Source organism: Rhineura floridana, chromosome 18 (genome assembly GCF_030035675.1).
Source record: "Rhineura floridana isolate rRhiFlo1 chromosome 18, rRhiFlo1.hap2, whole genome shotgun sequence".
Classification (NCBI taxonomy): Eukaryota; Metazoa; Chordata; class Lepidosauria; order Squamata; family Rhineuridae; genus Rhineura; species Rhineura floridana.
The window spans coordinates 6,736,457-6,761,394 of NC_084497.1; the positions used below are offsets into that span (position 1 = coordinate 6,736,457).

General features: G+C 45.0%; 1 protein-coding gene across 1 annotated transcript in view; it reads right to left on the reverse strand.

Moving 5' to 3' along the window:
- Nucleotides 1-24,938, reverse strand: part of LOC133372771 (protein unc-13 homolog A-like) — a 115,090-nt gene that overhangs the window by 63,310 nt on the left and 26,842 nt on the right. Inside the window, exons 9-14 of the mRNA XM_061601834.1 lie at nt 21,174-21,267; nt 18,564-18,607; nt 15,042-15,120; nt 4,435-4,506; nt 2,947-3,166; nt 1,892-2,119 (exon numbers count right to left, since the gene is read on the reverse strand). Coding sequence (XP_061457818.1) covers nt 1,892-2,119; nt 2,947-3,166; nt 4,435-4,506; nt 15,042-15,120; nt 18,564-18,607; nt 21,174-21,267 — 737 coding nt within the window. The remainder of the gene's footprint in view (nt 1-1,891; nt 2,120-2,946; nt 3,167-4,434; nt 4,507-15,041; nt 15,121-18,563; nt 18,608-21,173; nt 21,268-24,938) is intronic.

Consider the following 24,938-nt stretch of genomic DNA (forward strand, 5'->3'; position numbering starts at 1 on the left):
CAGTTCTGAGGGACAGAGGTGGCCCCATTGTCCTCAAAACCCTAAACGCCCTGATAATTTTTTTTTTTTTTTGTAAACATCACACAAAATTTGATTACGGTATCTTAAGAAGTGTCCAAATGCATAGTGGGCGAGCAACTTTCCAAAATATATAGTAGATGTGTGTGTTGGTACATCTGCTTTTAAATATTTACCTTGTTTCCAAAGTTTAGAAAAAAAATTAACATTTCAAACAACTCTTAAATATCCCAACATATCCCAAATATCAAACAACTCTTCCCATCTGCACGCTATACAATTGTGTGTGTGTGTGTCACACTGGCTATCTGGAGAATGATTTTTCAAGGGGGACTTGATGGAGCTGTCTTGCACCTTGTACTGTGTTTCCAAAGTTTATAAAAAAATTATGAGCATTTCAAACAACTTCCAAGCTACACAGGAAGTGGATTGGACAGTGAGAGACCAACCCAAATTGTGCTTGCATTTTGACAAATTTGTAGGGCAGTACAATATCTCAGAGAGGAGGTCAGGTCTCCTGCTCCCCTGGTGCATTCACTATAGCTGCCCAATTTCCCTGTTTTTTAAAGTTTGATAGAAATATCTGTTGGCTACAGGTACATTCTTAAACTGCAAGGTTTTTTGCCTATACAGTATATGATTTTAACAAAGAGATAAATTCATTTCAAAATGTTCTGGTCCCCCTACCCCAAGTTTTCCCAGGACCTCTTCTCGATTGTCCCAGAGTGCAGGACATGGAATAATGGGCTGAAGTGACAGGAAGCCAGTGGTATGACAATGACCTAGGGAGGTGGTGGGCTCTCCAACACTGAAGGCATTCAAGAGGCAGCTGGACAGCCACCTGTCTGGTCTGCTTTAAGCTGGATTCCTGCATTGAGCAGGGGGCTGGACTCGGTGGCCTTATAGGCCCCTTCCAACTCCAGAATTCTTTGATTGCATGGCCTCTGTGCCTAAATCTTTTTTAATGAATTGAATTGTTGAGTTTTATTGCTTGCTCCATTCCTAAGAACATCAGAAGAGCCTGCTGGACCAGGCCAAAGGGGGCCCATCTAGTCCAGCATCCTGTTCTCACAGTGGCCAACCAGATGCCCATGGGAAGCCAACAAGGAGGACCTGAGTGCAAGAGCACTCTCCCCTCCTGCGGTTTCCAGCAACTGGTATCTGGAGCAGAACATAGCCATCATGGCTAGTAGCCATTGATAGTCTTATCCTCCCTGTAGCTGGTTTAGCAGCACATCGCATACCCATCAACTTTTACTCCCATTTGCTCCCAGATGTTCCTGATTAATTCCTGGTTTTTATCATTTTTACTTATTCATTAGCTATACTTGCATGGTCACCCAATAACACATCTTCTCAAAATGTAAAAGAACAAAATGCAACATTAAAAAAATACAGCAGAGACAGAATTAACCCCCCCCTGGATCTTTCTGAACAGATGTACGATAAACATAACCATACGAGGGAGGTGCCCAACTTAACAAAACTTAATATTTATTATTTATTTATTTATTATACTTGTATACTCGCCCATAGCTGAAGCTCTCTGGGCGGTCTACAGTAACTAAAAACAAATACAATTTAAAATACATCTTCTTTTTTTAAGGGAGTCTTCTCTCTCTGTATAAAGAAGTAGGGGCTACACCCCTGCTTGCTTCGCTCGCCAAGCCCCTATTGCCCACCAGACCTCTTCCTCAAAGTCATAGACCCTTTCCCCTTTAGCCCTTGCCAAAACCAGGTTGCCAAAGCCAAGTCCCCTCTCTGCCTGCTTCATCACACCGTAGTTCACAGTGCCACCTGTTGGCAGCCAAGTCAATTGTTGTACAATTACAGCCTTAATACAGTAGACAAGAATGTAGTCAGTGTGCCATACCTGTGATGCTGATCTTGGCCGACCACTTTGAGGTGCCATCCAACACGCTCTGCTTTACAGCCTTCATCTGCTGGGTGTGAGTAGTCTTGGAGACGGCAAAGATCTCCTGGATCAGCTCAAAGATCTCAGGCTTATTGCGTTCCCGGATCTTCATGCGATCTTTCAGCACCATGATAATATTCTGCGTGCGGTCCTCAGCCCCGTGCTTAGAACTTTTCTCCGCTGCTCCTGGGCACAGAGAGATGCACAATAGGTGTTACTACCATTGTTACATGTACTATTGTAATCACAGTGAATTCTATTCATTTGGACAACAAATTTGGACAACAAAGTTTCCAAGTCATCATCAAGAGTTAGCCCCATATAGAGCACCTTGCAATAATCCGCTTTGAAAGTTAACAGAGGATGTTAACAGTGCCCAAATCATCTTTGTCAAAAAGGGGGCATAGCTGGCCAAACAGCAGTAGCTGGAAAAAGGAACTCCTTGCCACAAAGGCCACCTAAGCCTCCAGTGACAATGTTGGATTCAGGAGTACCCCAAAGCTGCAGACCTGCTCCTTCCAGGGGAGAGCAAGTCCATCCAAAACAGGCTGTCTCCCTACCTCCTCGACATGAGAACTCTAGACATGTAACACCTCTCTCTTTTCAGGATTCAGCCTCAATTAGTTGGCCCTCATCCAACCTATCACCATGTCCAAGCACCGGGCTAACACCCCAACCACCTCTCCTGATTCAGATGGAACAGAGAGATAGATTTCAGGGGTCATCTGCATATTGATGACACTTCATATCTCCTGACGACATCTCCCAGCAGCTTCAGCAATGATCTAGTATTTCAATAACACCCTATTGTTTTGATTGATGGATTGCTTTGATTGTTGTTTAAACTGCTTTGTGACTATCTCTAGAGAAAAACAGTCTATAAAAATGGGAATTAACTATGGGCTGTATTTTATTACTCCTGGTTCAGACAGAACTCTATGCCCTATCCACACTGGCCCATCACAGTCCCTGTTCCCATGACAAACCCAAACAAACAAGGCGCTTCTCCTCACTTTGCAAGCAATCGGCGTTGAGCAGGTCTTGACACTTCTCATGACACTTCACCCCGCATTCGGTACAACGCATCCCTTGACGTGCAATGCCCCAGAGCAGGCCCTCACACTCGTAACAGTAGGTGGGTGTGGTGGCTGTCCACACCTCAAAGTTGTGGGGGGTTGTGCAAGAGATGGGATAGATTAAGGCTTGGAGGGTCTTCTTGTAAACATGGTTTTTCTGCAGGGAAACAATGAAGAACACACATACAATGCCTTATACTAGACTATTCATCTTTCTAGTCCTTTATTGTATATGATGATTGCTTGTGGCTTTCTATGGATTCAGATAGAGAAGTGTCTTTCCCACCACTAATTCTCCCAAGGGGAGATCTTGGGACAGTTCTCCCAGGGGGATGGAGACATTGTAAGAGCATTTTAAGCCTTCAGCTGACTCTGGTCCTTGGCTGAGACAACATCTTCCATAGCTTAGCCAGCAGGACCTACTGGGAGCCATCCAGAGCCCTAATTTGGTTTGAGTCAGATGACTTCAGATGAGTCTGGTCCTTAGCTGAGACATCATCACCATCATCATCTAGCCACTTCCCTTGCAAAGCAACCCAAAGTGGCTTACAACAATAAGATTAAAACCAATCATAACAGACCCATTACAACAATCTTCCATAGCTCAGCCAGCAGGTTCAGTCAAGGTTCAGTCCTGTCCAAACTAAGAAAACTGCGGTTTCCTTAGAAGAAGAGCTGAGGGAGCAGGATGCCCCCTCCCAGCAGATCTTCACACTGCCAGTGTGACCCCAAAGAGCTGTTGGATCTGGATATCTTTGCTCCAGGGCTGGAGATCTCTGCACCAGCTGCCTGGGATCCTGGCTGTCTGTCACACACACAACCCTCACCCAGGAGCAATGAAGACGGCGAACCAGGAAGCATTTCAAGGCCGCTGCTGTAGTGTTGCATATGAAGCTACTTGGGGGGAGGAGCACATGGAAACACCTGCCCAGATCAGGGCCTGGCTGAGAGCCAGAACAGAGGAGAGCCTCTATATAAGTGTCCAGTGTGAGCTGCTCACTTGCTGAAGCAGCAGCTCCTTTATAGCTCCCAGCACCAGAGAAATGGACAGGCCAATTGGGAGCTGTCCATGGTCCTGAGCTGAACTGCTTTTGCTTGACCTAACTGGGAGATGCTTCCTTATAGCTCCCAGCACCAGAGAAATGGACAGGCTGATTGGGAGCTGTCCATGGTCCTGAGTTGACCTGCCTTTGCTTGACCTAACTGGGAGATGCTTCCTTATAGCTCTGAGCAGCAGGGAAATGGACAGGTCCAATGGGCGCTGTCTATTTTCCGGACTTGAATTGCCCTGCTTTGCATTAACCTGATTGGAAGACGCATTCTTTTTTGCTTCTACTTCCCATGAGGGTCCCAAGTGCTACTACTACCAAAGAATCATACAAGAATATTAAAAAGGGCGGGGGAGGGAGGGACTGGAGCACTTACTAGCTCTTCGTTGTTTAAAGTGCTTGATGCGAGTGCTGACGTGATACCAGCTTTCCTGGACTGGACCAAGGACTGTGGGAACATAAACGAATAAGCATATCAACATTCCATTGTGAAAAACCCAAAAGTGATGGTAGATTCTTTCACTTGGTCTTCGCCTAGACATGGGACAGTAATGGGGGGGTGGAATCTGTGGACCGCCAGATGTTGAACTCCAACTCCCATCAGTCCCAGCAGCCGACATAGCCAATGGTCAGAGATGATGATGATGGGAGCATGGGTTCAGCAACATCTGGAGGGCACTAGATTCCTCATCTCTGATCTATGAAGAGGCATCCTCCACTCTGGGAGGAGAATGCGATCTTCTAAACAGAGACATTCTTCCATGTTTTGCATGTAGCAGGGAATACAATTACTTCTCAGTTTAAGGAAGGGGAGCCTTTGACCCTCCAGAAGATGTTGGACTCCAGCTTCAAGCACCTAGCATGGCCAGTGATCAGGGATTATAATGGGAGTTGTAAATCTAGCATCATCTGGAAAACCACAGGTTCCCCACTCCAAAGCCTTAGATGGGCTCAAAATTCATCCCCAGACTCTCCTTAAAATCCAAAGGGAAATAAGATACCATCCAAACCAGTGACATAGTATATTTTATAATATTGCACTTTGCATTCCATAGAATTCAGACTGCAATACAATCAAATACAATATAAGAGGTATTTAAGCAATTAAAATACAATTAAAAGTCAATATAAATATTCAGTGCCATCTCCTGTCTTCATTCACAAATACCAAGACATGTCACAGACCACCTGAATGACCACCTCTGGTGATCCATAGACCACAATTTGGGAACTCCTGATCTAAATACAATTGTCAGTTACATTTCCTGCAAATGCTATACGTAGCTATGGTTCTCATCCAGATCTAAAACTCTCCATTGCTTTTTTGTATCTCTCTTTGGGCCTGCTTGCCTGTCTGTTTTGCTGTGCGTGTGTTTTAATTTCCAGGTGGTCCTTCACCATGGCTGAAACTAGATTCCAGTTACCCATGGGGCCATGCATTCATGTTCGCTATTGTGTATGCACTAACTTTACAAACTGGGAAGGAATCCTTGGGGCTTTATTTGTATTTGCATTTATTTATTTATTTTTAATTAAAATTTTAGTTAAACAAAATGAAATACAAAGCAAGAACAGATCACCAGAACTGTCATGGCTAGCCCTGGTTTTACAAAGAGAGAAAGAAAAAAGGAACTCTAATCAAATATAAATGTATGTTCAATTATATAACACAATGAATGTTTCAAATTTCAGGATATTTCTTTTTTTACACATTTGGTTAATAAGCACTTTATGGGTTAAGAAAAAGAGCAGAATAGAAGGTTTGCAACATCTATTCAAACAGTTCCCAAGATCTTATAAGGATTAATATTATCATGAACCATATTGGGGGCCCCACGAATTCATCAACACCAAGCCAATTTTCAGTCAAAGGTGGGAGAGCTTGCCCTCTACTAGTCTTTGTTGGGACAAAGATTTGTGAGCCCCAGAGGGAGAAAATAAACAAACAGAGACAAACACTCACCATAGCCTGCAGAGGTGTGTTGTCCAAAGATTGAGTGACAGGGAAAGAAACAAGATGTTGTTAACATGACTCGGGCAGCTAGAGAAAAACAACCTCGCTTCCAAGACTTCCCCCGGGATGACAAAAAGGGTGCAAGCCCCAACAAAGGTTCTGAAGAATCCTAACATTGCTCCCTAAACACACACCCTCTATCCTCAATCCTGGCAAGGGAGAGTGCCAAGGGCCGGAGAGAGAGGCCTGGAGGGCCGCATTGGGTCCCTGGCCCTCGGGTTCCCCATCCTTGTTCTAAATCACGCTGGCAGGCAATCACATATATGGGATTCGGCCAATTCCTTACTACTTGACAAACTAGAAACTTGAAACCCAGTTCAATCTAACACCATCTTTTGGGTCTGGCTTGTGAGCAGACACTTCCCCCCAGCCCCATATGTCCTGTCCCTCTCAATCTTTTTTGTTCCCCAACCGCAGGGGCAATTTAAGTGCCCTCAAGGTCTTCACGTGTCGCTACACGCTGGATTGTTCAGGCCCTGGTTTGCAAGACATGCATGTGAACCATGTCCCCTTCAAAGCCTGACTTTCTGCCCCTTTCCACCCCACACGTCAGACAGAGGCATCAACGTTTCCCACACTCCCAACCTATGCAGTCAGGGTGCAGGGGGAGGGAAAGACACAAAAGAAACAGCAGCACCAATAGGAAAAGGCAAAAGCTCGGGGGGGGGAAGGTAGACAGATAAGAGGAAGGATAGTCCAAGCTAGATGTTGCAAGCAGGGAGCGAGAAAGCAAGAGATGTAAGCACAGAAGCTCTGCAGGAGACCACAAAAACACTGGAATTTTCGGCCACAGCAAAGCTTTATCCTGCAAGAATTCCCCGTTAAACGGAGTTCGAGTTGGAGCCAGTTTCACAGCTTCATGTTTCTGAAGCACCTTGGACAGCCCTGTGAAGGTTTGGACTAAAACCTGGAGCGGATGCTGCTGCCCCACGGCCGTTAGGGCTCTCTCTAGCACTCTTTCTAGGTTGAGAAGGTCACAAGATCACATTGGGCCACTTCAATCATCACTTACGATCAAAGGGCTTTGGAGAGCTTGGGATCTCTCCAATGGGGAATTTTTGGTAGCCACACAAAATGACCATTCCCTGGGTTCGTTGCTCGCCCTGAGCATAGCCTCCAAATGGAGGTGCCTTGGGAACCATAGCACAAGATCTCTCCAATGCAGAATTCATATTACCTGCACAAACATACAGTTAACCACAGTCCTTTGATCAAGGGCTGATCAAGGAGCCCTGGGAATGTCCCCTTCCTAAAACTACAAGATCTCAAGGTTCTTTAACCACATTCTGTCATCCTCCTCATTGCTTCCAATCAAGGTGCTTTGGGATCTCTCCAATGAGGAACTCTTGGTAGCCACACAAAACTACAGTTGCCAGGGTTCGGTGGTTGCCCTCATCATAGCTTCCAATCAAGGGGCCTTGGAAGTCATAGCTCAATATCTCTGTATTGTAGTTCAAGATCTCCCAATATTTACTCTGAGGTTGCATCCAATGAAGTTGTACCTAGAGTAGACCACTGAAATTAATGGACTCTAGTTAGCCATGTCCATCAGTTTCAATGGGTCTGCCCTGAATTGGCCTAAGAATGGATACATCCCATGGTTCCTTGATCAAGCGTCGATCAAGGAGCCCTGGGAACTATTGTTCTATGGGACTCAGGATTCAATATGGAAAACAGCACTCTCACAAGAATTCCAGGTTCCCAGGGCTCCTTGACCATAGTTGGCCATTCTGTGCAGAGCTTTCAAGTAAAGGAGCCTTGGGAACTGCAATTTCCTTGGAGGGCTCAGGATCTCTCTGACACAGAGAGCTAAGCACACACAATACTACAATTCCCAAAGTTCCTTAGCTGCAAATGATAAGAGGGGGAAAGACCTCTGGACCTTGAGCAACTGTGTGGAAGAGGGCCTGTCTGGTGAATGAATACCTTGTAAAAGTAATGCAGATATGCACATTTCATGGCTTAACACAGTGAGTTGTAGCCCACAATGCTCTACTCAGTGTAGACTCATTGAAGTTAATGCAGCCAAGTTCATCCTATCAATTTCAATGGGTCTGCTCTGAGTAGGAGTAACATTGGATGCAACCAGTCTTCCCCAACCCAGTGCCCTCCAGATGTTGGTGGACTATAGCTCCCATCATCCCAGATCATTGGACATGCGGGCTGGGGTCCAAGAACTTCTGGAGGGTGCAACATTGGCCATCACTGCTGGTCAACTCTGACTGGCTGCAGGTTCCTGGGGTCTCAGAGCAGAGGAAGAACATGAGGACTTAAGGATTTCCCTGCTGGATCAGGCCAAAGGGGGCCCATCTACTCCAGCATCCCATCCCCACAGTGGCCAACCAGATGCCTTTTCCAGGAAGCACGCAAGGAGGACCTGAGCGCAACAGCAACTCTCCCTTCCCTATCTCATCTCTTGAACTGGAGATGCCAGGGATTGAACCTGGGACCTGCTGCATGCAAAGCTAGTGCTCTGCCACTGAGCTACATCCTTGCAAAGCTAGCCAAAAAGGAGTTGTCAAGAAAAGGAGCAGGCAAGGGAAAAGGAGCAAGGTAGACAGTACTGCAGCCATGTGTTGAAAGGGGCACCTTACTTACACAATGACGGAGGGTGATCTCTTGGGAAGCAGAACGGGTTTGGGAGTATTAGGGTGTGTGCGGAAGGGGACAAAAGTGGAAAATTCAGACGCAAAAAGACAGACTGATGCTCCTTATCAGACAAGGATTATGTACAGCATCTGTCAAAGCAACAGCACCTTATGTGAACAGACTACCAATCCCAAAGCCTCTTACAAACTCACCGGTTGGGCAAATGGCTGAGTGATGCCCTTTCCCTGGGGTCTTGGAGGGATGTTCTCTCTGTCTCTTGCCCAGAGAAAGGAGGGGGACAATACTATAGTTCAAGTATAGTCAACACAGTGCCCTCCAGATGACTTCCACTATTCCTGACCATTGGCCATGCTGGCTGGGACTAAGGGGCATGGCAATCCAGCAACATCTGGAGGGCCACAGGTTTCCCCATCCCTGGTTTAAGAAGAGGTATTCCTCTTTTCCCACAAGGAATGTCTCTTCTAAATAGAAGCCTTCTTCCATGTCATGCATGCAATAGAACAGCCGTTCCCTACCTTTGGGTCCTCAGATGTTGTGGGACTACAACTCCTATCAGCCCCAGACAGCATGTCCAATGGTCAGGAATTATGGGAATTGTAGTCCAGCAACATGTGGGGATCCAAAGAACAGAAAAGGCTGTAAGAGGGAATGCCACATTAGAGATGGGAAACCTGTGGCCCTTCAGGTGTTGCTACACTCTCAACTCCCACCATTGCTGACCACTGGCTATGCTGGCTGGGACTGATGAGAGCTGTAGTCCAGCAGGAGGACCACAGGTGCTGCCATCTCTGATGTAAGAAAAGGCACCCCCCTTTTCCAGCAAGGAATGCCTCTTCTAAATAGAGGCATTCTTCCATTTTATTTTATTTTATTTTGCATGCAGTAGAGAATGCTACTTCATAGATCAGGGATGTAGAAATGGCGGCCTTTCAGATGCTGCTGGACTACAGCTTCCATTACCCTGACCATTGGACATGCTGGCTGCTGGGGCCAATGGGAGTTGAAGTGCAGCAACATCTTGAGAGCAACATGTTGGCTACCCCTTCTATAATTCACCAAACCAGGCCTTAGACTCCAGATTTGATGTTTGCAGCGGACAGGACTTGGTCCTAACAACAGGGAAGAGATTGCCTCTGAACATGTGTTGATGGCCTTCCCTTCCTCACTAATATCAAGGAAAGGCTAAAGACACTGGGATGTCCATACAGCTGCAGTTAAAAGCGGGTATTACCCAGACGCAGGTTTACAGTGGCAACTAGGCCCGAATGGTGAAGGAAATGCTCTCTGTTTATGCTCAGTGGCTTGCTTGCTTTTATTTTACTGCACTAGGGAAATGCCTGGCAGTAGCATGGCAGATGGTGATGGAGCAGGTGTGTCCAACACACCTTTGAACAGTCTCCTACACATGAAAGATTGTATCCAACAGTAGTCCTATTCAGAGTAGATCCACTGAAATGAATGTCTATGACTCACTCAGGTCCATGCATTCCAGTGGGCCGACTCCAGCCGTTCTGTGCCCACTAGCGCAAGGGCTCTCGTGCTAGCAGATGGGTGAGTTTTAATGCTGCACACCAGAGGAACGCAACAGTGTCGCCAGCGGGAACTCGGCGTGCCACAGATTGCGCAAGCTATCATGCCACAAAAATCAGCACCCTGCTTACGCATTCTGTGGCGCAACAACGCCCCAATGGTGACAAATGTTTCTGCAACAGAACAGGTCGACAACCATGCGATTTTAACTTAGGGCTACATCAACTACAATGCAATAGGTCTACTCAGAGTAGAGCTTAGTTGGCGACAACTCATAAACGCCACCAGCAGCTGCTGATCAGTGAAGGCTAGACTGTTTAGTGCTTGTAGTCATCTTATTTGGGCAGTTGTACCTCTCATATTTAGGAATAGGGGAGAAATTTGATCCAGTTCACATTTCAAGCCAAAATCTATCAAATTTGCACTTTCTGAAACAATATGAGAACCAAGCACAGCCTTCCGTCAAGCAATATTCACATTCAGAGAAGGGAAAATTCCAAAGGATGGCTGCTTTTTGAGCTGTGCATTGTTTTAGGAACTGCAAATTAGGTAGATTCACCTTTCAGTGTGCACCAAACCCATCCAGTTTTTCTTTTAAAGCATGCATTTCTGGCTTCACCCCATGTCGAAGAGAAAAAAAATCAGATTAACAGTGCTTGGTGGTCTATTTTGTACTTCAACGAGATTTCCAGTTGTATGGTGGGCTGATACCTTAACCTCAGATATCGTTTGTGTCTGTGGGGTTAGTGTGCTTGACAGTACCCAAACACACAGAGCCAGAAAACATCTACATAGAAGAGGCAGAATGTTGCTCTTAATTGTCTTGCCTCTGACCATTTTTCTATGAGAAAATTGATGGGGTGTGTCTACTATCTCAATACACCCCAATGCATTTCTGGGACATTTTTATGCCCCAGGAAAATGGGAAGTGGTAACTGGCTGAAATCTGGGGACGTTGTACAGGTGGGCCATTTGTGATAATGTCCTAGAAAGACTACCTTGTAGGCCTACTTATGTGTAAATTGCACAATGAAAACCATGCTGACAGCAGGTTTTCGCCCCACAAAATTGGGTAAAAGTTTTACAATGCATGGGTTGAATCCAGTCAAGTTCTACAGAGAGTAGACCTCCTTGATGTTAAATTAGTCCATTCCCCTCAGGGGGTCTACTATGAGCATGACTAATGTTGGATACAACTTCTAGAGATGTAAGAGCTCCGGGGGTGAGGGGTAAAGTAGGGCGAGAGGCATCCCCACAGAATCGTAGAGTTGGAAAGGTCCTATATGGCAATCCAGTCCAACCCCCTGCTCAATGCAGGAATCCAAATTAAAACATCCCCAAGAGGTGGTTGTCCAGCTGCCTCTTGAAGGCCTCCAGGGTTGGAGAGCCCACCACCTCCCTAGGTCATTGGTTTCATTGTCCTATAGCTCTAACAGTTAGGAAGTTTTTCTTGATGTTCAGCTGAAACCTGCCTTCCTGTAAAGGAGTCTTTTGGAGTCCTGCACTCTGGGATGATCGAGAAGCGATCCTGGCCCTCTGTGTGGCAATCTTTCAAGGACTTGAAGAGTGCGATCCTATCTCCCCTCAACCTTCTCTTCTCAAGGCTAAACAGACCCAGTTCTTTCATAATGTTCCCCTTCCCCCCCACACATACGTTGAACTTTTTGTGTTGCTCAGAAAGTTCCTTGCAGCTTTCTCAGCTGCCTACAAGGGACCACGTATGTTCCTGAACCTGCTTGGGCCAACCGGTGGAGCTCCCAAGGTCTTGTGGGATCAGATTAACAGTGCTTAGGGACAGGGGACTCCTAAGTTTGTTCACTCTTGAACCTCGTTCTCACCAGATCGCTGATGAGTAGTGGAAGCGATTTGCGTCCTGGCTTAATGTCGGGCATGCTGTTAATGCAGCGCAGAAACTTGACCGCCGCTCCCCTAGGGGACAACGCAGCCAAACCAGCATCACAGAGAAGGAAAAAGAAGAAAGATGAGCTGTATTAGCAAAGCGCAGCAGAGGCAAACTCAACAAGGTGTGCCACACGGGAGACGTGATAATGGAGGCCTGGGAGGTCTTCCTTCCCCCAACACTGTTCTCAGGGTTTGCATCGAGCAGAAATATTTGGGGGGGGGGAAATGATACTGGTGTTTGTGGGGCAAGCAAACGCTCCCCAAAATTGTTCACCTATAAAAATTATTAGGTTCATAACAAGCTGTCACTATGGTTGCTATAGGATTTAATTGAAAAAATGTATTCATTACGACTATTTTACCACTACTTTAGTACAATTATTTTTATTACTGTTTATTTTATTTTATTTATTTATTTATTTCATTTTTAAACTGTTACCACTAGAGCCAGCACCAGACATGACTGGGCCCTTGGGCACCAGCCTGGCCCAGGCTGCGGTGCCGTACAGAAACCCCTTCCCAATACAGGTGGAGTGGGGATAATCAGCCCACCCGCAAGCGTCACCTACGTCTCGCACCAGCGTGCGAGCGCGCATGCTTGCCATCAACCAAGATGGCGGTGCCTGCCTGTCTTGGGGGACGGCAGGTATGCGTGCACACTGATGGAAGAGGTAGGTGTGGCCTGCAGGCAAGCGTTTTGAAGCCTGCACTGCCTGTATGGGGATGTGTGCCTCAGAGCTCCACCCTGGTCGCCCTCTGGTGCTAGGCTTGGCTATTCTGCTATGGAACACTTTCTTTTTCTTGTTCAATTGTTTTTGCAGGTATGCTTGCCCCCTGGGCTCCTTTGGGAGAAAGGGCAGTATATAAATTCAATAATAATAATAATAATAATAGGCTCAGATCAAGGCTGGCTGATAATCCCCTAACCTGAGTGCCCTATTGTTAATATAACAATGGAGAGGGGACGTATTTTGGGGGGAGATCACCCCCTTAGGGTGCCTTTTTCTAATGACATTTTTTATTTAACACGTTTTATACACCATTTGAAGGTAAAGACTTCTAAGTGGTTTAGAAAACATTAAAATTATCAGTAAAACAGGACTTATCTTCCTCTCGTGCATGGGTGGTCTTCATAGGCATATGAGCACTTGAGGGCTCGATATCATAGAATTATAGAATAGTAGAGTAGGAAGGGGCCTATAAGGCCATCAAGTCCAACCCCCTGCGCAATGCAGGAATCCAAATCAAAGCATTCCAAACAGATGGCTGTCCAGCTGCCTCTTGAGGGCCTCCAGTATCGTCTTAGCTTCAAGACCAGGGGTGGTCCTTGAGATGCTGTTGGACTCTGGAGGGCACCAGGTTGGGGAATGTGTGTCCTAGAGCATGGGTGGGACAACCCTGTGTGCCTCCAGATGAACATGCTGGGTCACAGCTCCCATTATCCCTGCCTGACTGGTAGTGGCCATGCTGGGTGGAGCTGATGGGAATCCAGCAAAGAATTCTGGAAGGCCACAGGTTCCCCATCTCTGATCTGAGAAAAGGCATTCCCTGTTCTCAGGAGGGAATTCATCTTCCAGACAGAGGCATTCATCTCTCACATGCACTAGAGCAGGCCTGGGGGAACCTGGTGCCCTCTAGGTGTTGTCAGATGACAACCCTCATCATTCCTCATCTTTGGCTGTGCTGGCTGGGGCAGCAACACCATCTAGAGGGCCACAGATGATGCCCATCCCTGAGACCAATCATAGGATGTACCCAGGATTACTCCCATTCAGAACAGACCCATCGGGTTGCCTCCAATTAACTTCTGCTCAGAGTAGACCTATCGAGATTAATAGACTCAAGTTAGTCATGTTCATTTTTCAATGGGTCTACTATGATCACAACTAACATCAGACTCACAACTCCCTTGATATGAAAAGGCACGACTTACTTCAGTCCATTAATGTCAATCAGTCTACTCCGAGTAGGTGATAGCCCCCATGATGGGGGATAGATAGAAAAGGAAGGGAACCCTGAGGAAGAGGCAGATGATGCCAAGAGGGTGACATTGCACCCGCAATGCACTGATTCTGAGATGCATGAATTGAGTCTGACTTGAAAGAATACCTGCTCGCCTAACAGTACATTTAGCAAGTCTGTGGTTGAGGGAGGGTTTGAACTCAGGTGTTCCTTGCCCCTGATGCTGTTGGGAGCAAGGCACCAATGTATGTTACAAAAGACCTGAACCAGTGGGTGGGTGTGCGCGTGACCAACAGAACAGCAATCTATTCTTCCTTCTGCTGATTCCCCCTCTGAAGTGTTTGTTGTCTTTGCAGGCTTTGCACCTCCCCTTCCTCCCTCTTTGTTCTTTGTTAGTTAGGAATGGCTCCCCTGAGTGGAGGCCCCATGACTTTACCTCCTTGTAGTAATAAACTTGAAGTTCCTTTATTCTTTCAACTACCAGTCTCAGCAGACTAGTTGTTTGTGCACTCCATTGCAATATATATCTACCAAAACCGCTAACAGATTGGGGTTAACCCCAATCACATGAAACAAAAAGGCTAAGTTAATTAATCCCCTTCAGCTCTGAGTTGTTGAAGGAGTTATCGGTTCAGCTTGTGCCTGGAATCAGTTAAAAGAGGGAAGCCATGTGATTTTAATATCTATCTATCTATCTATCTATCTATCTATCTATCTATCTATCTATCTATCTATCTATCTATCTATCTATCTATCTATCTATCTATCTATCTATCTATCTATCTATCTATCTATCTATCTATCTATCTATCTATCTATCTGCCTCCATTATCCAAGCTCCAGATGGACACACAGTGGAATTCCGTCGGTTCCAGAGCAGATAAAGCTAGCAGCTGCCAGAGAGAGAGAGAAAGACGGAGAGAGAGAGAAAGAGGAGGAAAAGAAAACGTTAAGAGAAACCTCACCAAATCACTAACTAAAGGGATGGGTTTTCTTTTGCGAATATCAGGCATGCTATCAATTATGATCAGCCCGCCGCCCGGTCTGGAAAAAAAGACAAAGACAGTCAGATAAGCACAGGTCAAGGAGGAAAATGAGGGATTGTGGTGCCGGAGGGGGAGAGAAGGGGAGCAGCAAGTTGCAGACCGGATTCGGGGTGCCCATTTGCATCAAACTTGCCTGTCCCATATTCTTATTTGTTATTAATGTTATTAGTTATTAATATTAGTAAACAATAATAATAGAGCCAGTGTTGTGCAGTGATTAGAGTGTCGGACTGGTTTCCTGGGAGAGACCAGGGTTTAAATCCTCACTCGGCAGCTAGGTGACTGCAGGCCAGTCACCATCTCAGCCTAACCTACCATACAGGGTTGTTGCGTGAGGATAAAATTGAGAGAGGGAGAACCGTATTTGCACACCACTTCAAGCTTCTTGGAGGAAAGGTGGGATATCATCATCATAGGATTTCCTTACCTACCCTTCAATGTAAGGGCAGATTACAACAAAATAAAAATATAATATTAAAATCAGTTGTTTTTTTTTAAATGACAGATTTGCAAATTTGTATAGATGTCTCTGAGAAACAAAGTTGGTGGATGGCTGATGTCTTCACACCACCATCGCCATGCTTTGCAATGGACATGAGCCACCTTACAAGCAAAGTAAAACAAATTTAAGTTGTTGTTTTTTTTAAAAAAGAGAGAGACGAAAGAAAAAGGAAGGGAGGGAAGAAAATCCAGTGTCCAGCATGGAAGGCCTTAGGCCACCACCCAGAAATGTCCTGGATATGAAGAATGATATGGAGAAGAAGATAGAAGGTGGCAAGTTTGGGCATGTGATGCCCTCCTCTGTACCCTCTCCCCCCAGCACTTCCACTGCACGGAAAAGGCAAGGGATGGAGAGAGAGAATCCTTGATTTGCATGCCCCACATCTTCCAGGTCAAGGGACTCCCCCCTTGCCTCAAACCATGAAGCAAGAATTGCGGAGGGCAATTCTCAAGGGAGTTGAAAGTGGTGTGCATGTGCGTATGAGAGAGATATGTTGCTTTCCATGACATTTCTCCTAATGCTGAGTCTGGTCAAAGACCAGCTCTGCCCAACCTGTTTAACGCAAAAACAGCAATCGGGAGAGCGGGTATGGAATGACCAGCAACTTCTCATTTTTAAAGCAACTGGAGGTGAACATAGATGTAATATAAAGAGGGTCCTTCATAAAATGAAAAAGACCTGCTGGATCAGAGTCATGGCCCATCTAGCCTAGCATCTCATTTCCAAGTGTGGTCTCCGGTATATTTGGACTAGCTGCAGGTCAGCCTCACTGCTCTTAAATTATTGTGTTGCATCCAACGGAATCCTACTCAGAGTAGAACCACTGGAATCAAGCCATCAACTTTAATGTCAATAGGGCTACTCTGACTAACATTGGATACAATCCTATGTTTGTCTAGGTCCATGGGCTTTGCAAGAAGTGAGGCTGTCCAGAATGCTGCCTGCGGAGCTCTGTCTCCTTTCACTTTCTGCTTTCTAGAAAAACCTCATATAATTCCAATTCCTGTCTCTTTAAATGCAAAGCATGAAGGATACCTGGGAATTAAAATCTAGTAATGAAGTGGGATTTTGCACAACATCCAGTGAAGCTTTGAAAACCGGGTGTCAGTGTTGAAATTTCACATTGCCATTGGAATGTTGAAATCACTGTTTGAAGTTGAAGTGGGAAAGTTGTTTGTTTTAACTGACTGCACAAATGAGTAAAGTTAATATAAATGTTTCTGAATTCTGTCATAAGATATCGATCAATATTTGACCGAAAGCTAGATGCTATTGCACATCTAGTGATCAATACTGAGTGCCACTGAATGGCACCTGTCAAACAGTGACTTTTGCATGTGAGATCCTGTCAATTAATGATTGCTACTGTATTCCAGCTTACGGAGTTTCATCATATGTTGCCAAATCTTTCCACACCCAGGCAACTTTCTGAGGAGACTCTCAATCAAAATACTCACCATCAAATTCATACAGAAGACGAGAATGTTGATGGAGATAATTTTTTGGTGTGGTCTTACCTCTATCAGACCCTAACATGAATAAGAATGTTTAAATATTTATTTACAGATTGAATATAGATTTATGTGCATATTGTGTGTGTATAAAGGAATTTATGTATCTATATACACATACATATTTATGTATCTCTCTCTGTGTGTATTTTCCTTCCTACCTACCTACCTACCTACCTACGTCTCTGTCTGCCTGCCTGCCTGCACCTACCTATCTATGCATTTTTATCCCAGTCTGAACAGGGTGGTTCATGACAGATGCTGTTGGAGGTCACCGATTCATAGGGTCGCCATAAGTCGTAATCGACTTGAAGGCACATTAACAACAACAACAAAATCTATGCATTTTTATCCCAGTCAGTATATGTATTGGATTTGAAATTGTTATATATTAGCTGTTTTTATTTAGGTAATTTTAAAAGTAAGTTTTATTGTATTGTGAAATCTCTTTGGGAAGTGATTCATATTAATACTTATAATACTAATACTAATTCCATAGTTGAGATCTTTTAGATAGCAAGCGGTCTATAAATGGAAATAATAACAATAATAATGTTTTGTTTTTGAATATGGCAATGTATCACATGTTGTGTGTTCATATATCTTTGTGATTGTGTGTAATTAACAATAACAATTTTTTTAAAAAGGTATTGTTATCAAGTACATACTTCAGGGGAGTGGATCTAGGCACTCTATACATGCTTTTTGTACAAAAAGGCATTGATCGGCCTTAACTGGGAGCAAACAATCCCATCACCATTTATGATCCATCTAAAGGCATTTCCAATCTAAGTCCACACTCCGAGGTGGCAACTCACCCGCCTTTAAACCACAGGGATTTCGATTCTCCGGATCCTTCGCCTCGAGCCTGTAAAAAGAGAAGATTCAAACATCAGCTATGTTTCTTGATACGGTGTTCTATCTAAGAGACTTCCCACCAGCCCCCAACACAGAGTTTAGAAAAGGTGGAATCTTTCCTTTCTCTGCGGGTTGTCGCACCTTATGTCTATCATGCCTTCAAGTTTGAAAGTTGTGAGAAGCCTGCTCCACAGTCACTTGGAGCAGGGCTTTAAGGGTGGCTGCCCCGTTCCGTGGGACAGCATTCCTGTCGAGAAGGTTACAACAGGCGCCCCCTATCTGCAACATCCGGAAAGAAATGAAGACAGTTTTGTTCCAGCAGACTTTCCCAGCTGGATGAATGCCATGGGTGTCCACTTGGTATTAGTTTTGTTCTGTTTAAAATATTTATTTATTTATTTATTTCATTATACTTGTTTCCCACTGTTGAAGGGGGGCATAGGGTGGCCTGACTTAATCACTGTGCCCTCCAAGCCGTAACTCAAGGGTAGCCAATGTGGTGCCCTCCAGAAGTTGAATGACTCCAACTCTCAGCAACCAGCATGTCCAATGGTTAGGGACTATGGGAACGGGAGTTTAACAGCTGGAGGGAATTGGAGACTTTGAGCGTGGACCTAGGACAGGAAGCATATGCATACTGTATAAGAGTGACTATAAGAGTAAGAAGTTAGTACATTTGGGCGAGCAAATTTTTCATGGATACAAATTTTATTTTAAATCCTTGCTTGAATATAATCCTGAGTGGTTACATTTACAGAGACTTATATTATGCTGCTTTATGGAAGAATTGTAAAGTTATTTTCATTAATGATATCTGCAGCAGCTACATAGTTCACATGGTAAGCCTGATTTTTTAAATTTTTAACGTATTATAATATGAATTGGTACATTCTTTTAGGCTAATAAAAAGTATTTTCATATATTCTTAACATATTTTTTATATTTTAAGGCATTGTATAAACTGAATCCACACACAAAAAGGAGCTCTCCAAATAGATGCCACTGAAGAAAACTTGGTTCAAGTCGAAATGTATTTGGCATATTATTTGGGATTTGTTGTGGATTTTATCTTCACATTTTATCTTTCTGTATTAGTACACCTCTGCATTCTATTGCCGTGGTGTCATTGGGAGTGTATGTATATATTGTCTACAGAGCTAACAATTCACATCACACTCTGTATAGTAAAGTGCATGTGCATTAGAAATTGGGCGTTATTGGGTATTCTGTTGGCTATCAACCATAGACTATATTTTCCACCATTCATTTTCACATATAGTTTTCAGAATCATACCATGTCTGATTAGACCGTGACTTTATGTGCTTTTTTTGTTTTTGGGAATGGAATCTAACAACTCTACAGGGCTTGAGCTGCTCTCCCATTAAGCTACTGTCTTTCCCTAAAAGATAAAGTAAGATTCTAGTCCTCATGGTTCTGAATAAAGGACTGATCGAATAGGAAGCTGCCTTATACTGAGGTTTTAGGATAGAGTCTTTCCTAGCTCTTCCTGGGTTGGCCATTGGGCCTCCTGCATGCCAAGCACGTGCTCTAATAATAAGCTATCTCCTTTTCCATAACGTAAGATTCTAGTCCTCATGGTTCTGAATAAAGGGCTATCATCAAAACAGAAACACAGGGCTCTGGTCTGTGGAGAAATTCAGACAAGGGGAATTTTGGGAGCATCCCTCATTTCAGGTGCGCTGTGCAACCCTCTTGCAGTGATTCGGGAATGCTTACCAGCTAGAGACAGAGAGCAATGCAGGCACACTAAGATGGTGGTGATTCTGAGCAACTGAAAAGTGAAGTCTGGGGTGAAGGAGTCCCGGTGAGGTGGCTTTAGGGCCAAAATAAAATGAAAAATAGAAGATGGGAGATGGAGTCTATAAGCAAAAAACAAAACAAAACAGAAATGATATATACAGTGTATGGCCAAAACTCAATTAAAGGGTCAGAGGGCCAACAAGAGGAAATGATGCAAACTCAAATAGACTCCAATGGAACCCACAGCGACTGCTGGAATGGAGACAGCTGTGTAGAGGTAGATCTATAGGTATATGCAGAGGGGTCCTCTTGGTAGATTCCCCACCCTCAGAAGCTCAGGGGGGGTGGCGGTGGCCCAGGAGAGGGCATTCTCTGGGGCAACCCTTAATTGGTGGAACTCCCTCCCCACAGAGATGCATCCGGCACCTTCGCTATATAGTTTTCGGTGAACGTTGATGACGCGCCTCTTTGACACCCGAGATGTATCTTTTTAGGATCCACCCTATTTTTGCAATTGTAGCTTGTTTTTAAATTGTTTTTAAAGGGTGTGTTTTAAATTGCTGTAACCATCTTCGGACCTCAGGGTGAAGAGCAGGTAGTAGTAACAACAAGAACAAGAACGACATAAATATATCCCATGCAGGAATTCAGAAACTGAATGAGCAGAGGGTCTAAGATTCACTTTGGAATTAATTAACTTCCTTGAGTTCCTTTGTGTTGCTTTCCCTTTCAGTGCAAAGCATTTGCAAACGGACTTCAAAAGTGAGCCCCTTTTCAAACTGTCACCTGGCATCGTAGCGATGTCAAGTGGTTGGCTCTGCCCACCTGTTAAAGTTTGCGGCACACATGCAAAATGTACATTTGTTGCTCTGCCCACTTCTACCTCTGGCCCCGCCCATCACTGCCATGCGGCCTCTGGAAGGTTGCCCAGAAGAGAAAGTGGCCCGTGGGTTGAAAAGGGTTCTCCATGCCCGTGAACTAAAGGAAATGAAAGCTGTGGAACTGAACTTTATTTTGCGCAAAATTCAGAAAATTGAATAATAATGATGAGATAAATCCCTAATGCACCTCTGCCATCCATCTCAAAAATTCCAGAAGCAGCGCTAGTGAGAGGGAGATTGACATAACCAGGAAAGGAGGGAAGGGCTAGGAAAGGGGGCAGGTCCTCAGTAGATACCTGTGGTTCCAATGTCAGTGGGGCAGTGAATCAGCTCCAGGTTATAGTCCAAACTTTCAAGGACATGTCCAAGGTGCTGAAATCCTGGACAGTTCCTTGAAAAATTGGACTAAAACACAGAGTGGATTCACTGCCCCACTGATATCGGAGCTACCAGTCTCCATCGTGAGGCTTCCTGCTCAAAGGGAGGAATTTAAACCCACTGTATTTGAATACGGGGGGAATGATCAGGGATACTCACCTCTTGGAGCTGAATGCAGACTTTGTTGAATGCCCTCAACCAGTTAGCCTTCGCTCGGGCTTTGGGGTCTATCACCTCAGCCTCTTCTCTCTCCCTGTAACCAGAAAACAGAGGTCACATGGTCTATAATAAGGGGCAGGGATGGGTAAGTTGAGGTCCAGCGCCCAAATGTGGTCTTCTAACCCTCTCTGTCTGGTCCTCAGGAGTAGGGATGGATTTGTCTGTTTCGATTTGCTCCGTTTGTCCTGCCCGAACTCAAGGAACTCAAGACACCTGTAGTTTTTGCTTTTATTGAAGTAATAGAAAGGTTCTACAGGGGGGTCTGGGATGGCAGGTGGTGACCTGTCAGCATCCAAAGCGAAGGCTGCATTGATGTCCTTCCCCCATCTGGGTCCTTCCCCAACGGGAATGTCCCAGTCCAAGTCTTCCTTGCCTCCTCCTGTGCTTCGGTCTCCCCCTTGCTAGCATGGCTCACGACACCATTTCTCATCCCCCCCAACTTTACATTCAGTTCTCTACTTTTCTGATGCAATTTGCAATTTTTCTTTCAGAAAAAAAATCCTCATGAAAATTGTTCTGCATTTTAATACGAATGTCTCCCAGTAAACACATTATTTTTGTCTGCTGTACATGTTCTTGCAAGCAATTTCTCCCGACGGAATACTTTCTTGGATGCTGTTTTCACTCAGATACCCATTTTTATGCACACTTCCCCCTAATAGATGCATTCTTATAAGCCCTGCTAGGTTCGCGAACCGCATCGCAAAATTCAAATAAGCGCAAATTTCAAAGGATGGCTGTGTTTCGGTTGCTTCCGAAAGTGTGAATTTGATACATTCAGCTTTAGATAGAAACTGAATCAATTTTCTCCCCGCATCCTTATTCAGAACCTTTCTCAGATCACACCCTTGACTGGGCCTCTCCTTGAGTATTTCTGCCTGACTGGGAAAGTGACTTGAACTCTGATGATAACGCCGTTTGCTTGCCTGGATGGATGTTAGGGAGGCCCTGGGGGAATGTGCATAGAAACTAGCCTACTGTACAAAAGCAGAAAATTGTGTTGGTTGCTCCATTCATTTTTGCCTCTGGCCCCACACACCACGGGCATGTGGCCCCCGGAAAGGAATGCAGCCTTTGGGCAAGAAAGGTCCTCTTCCCTTGATATACAGCTTTTGAATTCTATGGGAAGACCTTAACAGGAGTTAGCACTACCTAGCAGGTACGTTCCCAGGACACATTTTCAGGTTGTCACTGGCTAAAGCCTACTCAGAGTAAACCCATTGAAATTAATGGATCTAAGTTAGCCATGTCCTTCAATTTCAATGGGTCTGCTCTGAGCAGGACTAACATCGGATACAACTCTTCATCTTTCCACACACACACCCTTTTCATCCTTTGGATTGAGAGCTATTTCCGTAATTTAAGTTCTTTTCTAAAAAAAATTCTAGTGAGATTTAGTGAACATGGAATGAGTAAATTATTTTTCAGATTTTTTAAAAAATCCTATTCATTCATTCATTCATTCATTATTTGATTTATATCCTGCCTTTCCTCCCAGCAGGAGCCCAAAATATATAATAATAATAATAAATTTCATTTGTTAGTCGCCTATCTGTCCAAATTAACAGACACTCTAGGCGACTTACAGCAACCAAGATAAAATACAATATATAATCAGCAGTACAAAAATAATCTAAACATCAATTAATACATTATAAAAACTCAACCACCCCAAGGATTCTGTAGGCCTGCCTGAATAGCCAGGTTTTTAAGACCCGGCGAAAACCCATCAGGGAGGAGGTATGACGGAGATCGAAAGGGAGAGAATTCCAGAGAGTGGGGGCCACAACCGAGAATGCCCTCTCTCTGGTCCGCACCAGCCTAGCTGTTCTGACTGGTGAGACCGAGAGAAGGTCCTGTGTGGCTGATCTTGTTAGGCGGCATAATTGGTGATGCTGGAGGCGTTCCTTCAGATAAACTGGGCCGAAACCATATAGGGTTTTAAAGGTCAAAACCAACACCTTGAATTGGGCCCGGTAAACAACTGGTAACCAGTGCAGATCTCTTAACACCGGGGTATATGCTCCCGGCGGCGACAATGTGTGATCAAACGTGCTGCCGCATTCTGTACCAGCTGCAATTTCTGGACTGTTTTCAAGGGTAACCCCACATAGAGCGCGTTACAGTAGTCTAAGACAGAGGAGACCAGGGCATGTATCACTCATGGGAGCTGATGTGCAGGAAGGTAGGGTCGCAGCCTTCGTATCAGATGTAATTGATACCAAGCTGCCCGGCTCACTGCCGAAATCTGAGCCTCCATGGACAGCTGGGAGTCAAGGATGACCCCTAGGCTGCGGACCTGGTCCTTCAGGGGTAATCTCACCCCATTAAGCACCAAGTCGATATCTCCCAACCTTCTTTTGTCACCCACGAGCAGTACTTCGGTCTTGTCAGGGTTCAGCTTTAGTCTGTTCTCACCCATCCATCCACTTACTGACTCCAGGCACTTGGAACAGCCAACTCTGGTGAGGATTTAAATGAGAGATAGAGCTGAGTGTCATCCGCATACTGGTGACACTGCAGCCCAAAACTCCTGATGATGGCACCCAGCGGCTTCACATAGATGTTAAATAGCATGGGGGAGAGGATAGAACCCTGTGGCACACCACAATTAAGAGGCCAAGGGTCTGAAACCTCATCCCCCAATGCCACTCGTTGGTACCTGCCTAAGAGATAGGAACGGAACCACTGTAAAACAGTGCCCCCTATTCCCAAACTCTTCAGGCAATTTAACAGGATACCGTGGTCAAAATAAAATTTGCAGAATTTATTTTCCAAAAAAGACCCACCCTGGTTTTGGCTACTTGCAACGTGGAACTTTTAAATGGAATTTATCAGAATCTACACCTCTCAAATTACAAGGGGGTTGTACAAAAGGTCCTCATTTGAGAGAAAGGTTTGAGATACAATACACAAGAACATAAGAGAGACAATGTGGGTGTAGTCCATGGAGCCCCAGGTAGCTGCAGTAAGTCGGGCAGCCTGGTACCAACTTCATCTGGTACAGAGGCTGCGACCCTGCCTTCCTATACATCTGCTTCCACGAGTGATACATGCCCTGGTCTCCTCTCGATTAGACTACTGTAATGCGCTCTACATGGGGTTACCCTTGAAGACGGTCCGGAAATTGCAGCTGGTACAGAATGCGGCGGCACGCTTAATAAAGCAAAGCCGTCGCCGGGATCATGTCACCCCAGTGTTGATGGAGCTACACTGGTTGCCAGTTGTATACCGGGCCCAATTCAAGGTGTTGGTATTAACCTTTAAATCCCTGAATGGTTTCAGCCCAGTTTATCTGAAGGAACGCCTCCAGTATCACCAAATATGCTGCCAAACAAGATCGGCCTCACAAGACCTTCTCTCGGTCCCACCAGTGAAAACAGCTAGGCTGGTGCAGACCAGAGAGAGGGCCTTCTCGGTCGTGGCCCCCACCCTCTGGAACTTGCTTCCTTTTGACCTTCGACATGCGTCCTCCCTGATGGCTTTTCGTCGAGCCTTAAAGACCTTGTTATTCAGGCAGGCCTATGGGATTTCTGGGGTGGGTTAGGCTATTACTAACAGGTGGTTTACTGTTGTATGAATATATTTTAAATTGTGTTTTATATTGTGTAAGTCGCCCAGAGTGTCTGTTAAGTCAGACAGATGGGCGACTAACAAATAAAATTTTATTATTATTATTATTAGTGGTTAGAGTGCTGGGACCTT